This window comes from Melospiza georgiana, unplaced genomic scaffold, assembly GCF_028018845.1.
Source record: "Melospiza georgiana isolate bMelGeo1 unplaced genomic scaffold, bMelGeo1.pri scaffold_29, whole genome shotgun sequence".
Lineage (NCBI taxonomy): Eukaryota > Metazoa > Chordata > Aves > Passeriformes > Passerellidae > Melospiza > Melospiza georgiana.
In genome coordinates this window covers 4,381,096-4,382,538 of record NW_026652215.1, presented here as the reverse complement: position 1 = coordinate 4,382,538, position 1,443 = coordinate 4,381,096, and the positions used below count along the sequence as shown (strand labels likewise).

At 53.7% G+C, this 1,443-nt stretch overlaps 1 protein-coding gene across 1 annotated transcript; it reads right to left on the bottom strand.

Annotated features, from left to right (window-relative positions):
* LOC131096384 (olfactory receptor 14C36-like) lies at positions 1–933 on the bottom strand. Its single transcript, XM_058044724.1, has one exon. The coding sequence runs from the start codon at positions 931–933 to the stop codon at positions 1–3; it is 933 nt and encodes a 310-aa protein (XP_057900707.1).
* Between the last annotated feature and the right edge of the window lie 510 nt (positions 934–1,443).

Genomic DNA, 1,443 nt, shown 5'->3' with positions numbered 1-1,443 from the left:
TTAATGTTTGTGAAACCACCCAGTCATCAGTCTCCTCACTGCAGCCTTGAGCTCCTGGTTCCTCAGGCTGTAGATGAGGGGGTTCAGGGCTGGAGTAACCACTGAGTACAGAAGTGAAAGGGCCAGATTCAGGGATGGAGAAGACAAAGAGGGGGGCTTCAAGTCAGAAAATGTGGCAGTGCTGAGGAACAAAGAGACCACGGCCAGGTGAGGGAGGCAGGTGGAAAAGGCTTTGTGCCGTCCCTGCTCTGAGGGGATCCTCAGCACAGCCCTGAAGATCTGCACATAGGAGAAGACAATGAACACAAAACAACCAAGTGCTAAACAGATGGAAAACATAAGAAGTCCCAGTTCTCTGAGGTCTGAGTGTGAGCAGGAGAGCTTGAGGATAGCAGGGATTTCACAGAAGAACTGGCCCAGGGCATTGCCCTGGCACAGGGGCAGGGAAAATGTATTGGCTGTGTGCATGAGAGCATGGAGAAAGGCGCTGACCCAGGCAGCTGCTGCCATGTGGGCACAAGCTCTGCTGCCCAGGAGGGTCCCGTAGTGCAGGGGTTTGCAGATGGACACGTAGCGGTCATAGCACATGATGGTCAGGAGGGAAAATTCTGCAGAGATGAAAAAGGCAAAAAAAAATAATTGTGCAGCACATCCTGTGTAGGAGATGTTCCTGGTGTCCCAGAGGGAATTGTGCATGGCTTTGGGGACAGTGGTGCAGATGGAGCCCAGGTCACTGAGGGCCAGGTTGAGCAGGAAGAAGAACATGGGCGTGTGCAGGTGGTGGCCGCAGGCTACGGCGCTGATGATGAGGCCGTTGCCCAGGATGGCAGCCAAGGAGATGCCCAGCAAGAGGCAGAAGTGCAGGAGCTGCAGCTGCCATGTGTCTGCCAATTCCAGCAGGAGGAAGTGGCTGAGGGAGCTGCTGTTGGACATTTGCGCTGCCTTGGCATGGGGATCTGTAACAAAAGTAATCATGGAATAGTTGAGTTTGGAGAGGACTTTAAATATCCCAGCACAGCCTGGGGGCACTTTCCCCCCACTGCCTTCCCAGGGCTCTGCTGCCTGGAGCTGTCCCTGCCAGCAGCTGCTTCCCTGTGTGCAGGGCTGGGCCCTGCCAGTGCTGCCAGAGCCCACCCCAGCCCTGGGGACTCAGCTCTGCCTTGCAGATCCCTCTCAGCTCAGGCACTGCCCAGGGGCAGCTCTGGCTCTGCAGGATCTGATGGCAATGTAAAAGCAACCCTGACGAGGCTGGAAAAGTGACACTGATGCTACTCTAAGGGGCCCTGCGCTGATTTCTTCTACTGCATGGTATATTCAGATCTGTGAGAATTTGTTTTTTTTATTTTTCTCAGCCTGAATTGAGAGATGAATATCTATGGGCAATTTCCCAGCCAGGCAAACCAGAGCATTAGATTTAAAAAGCAGGAATTCCTCTGCTATGCT

Coding starts and splice junctions, on each gene's coding strand:
- LOC131096384 (XM_058044724.1), bottom strand. CDS start 933: ATGTCCAACAGCAGCTCCCTCAGCCACTTCCTCCTGCTGGAATTGGCA.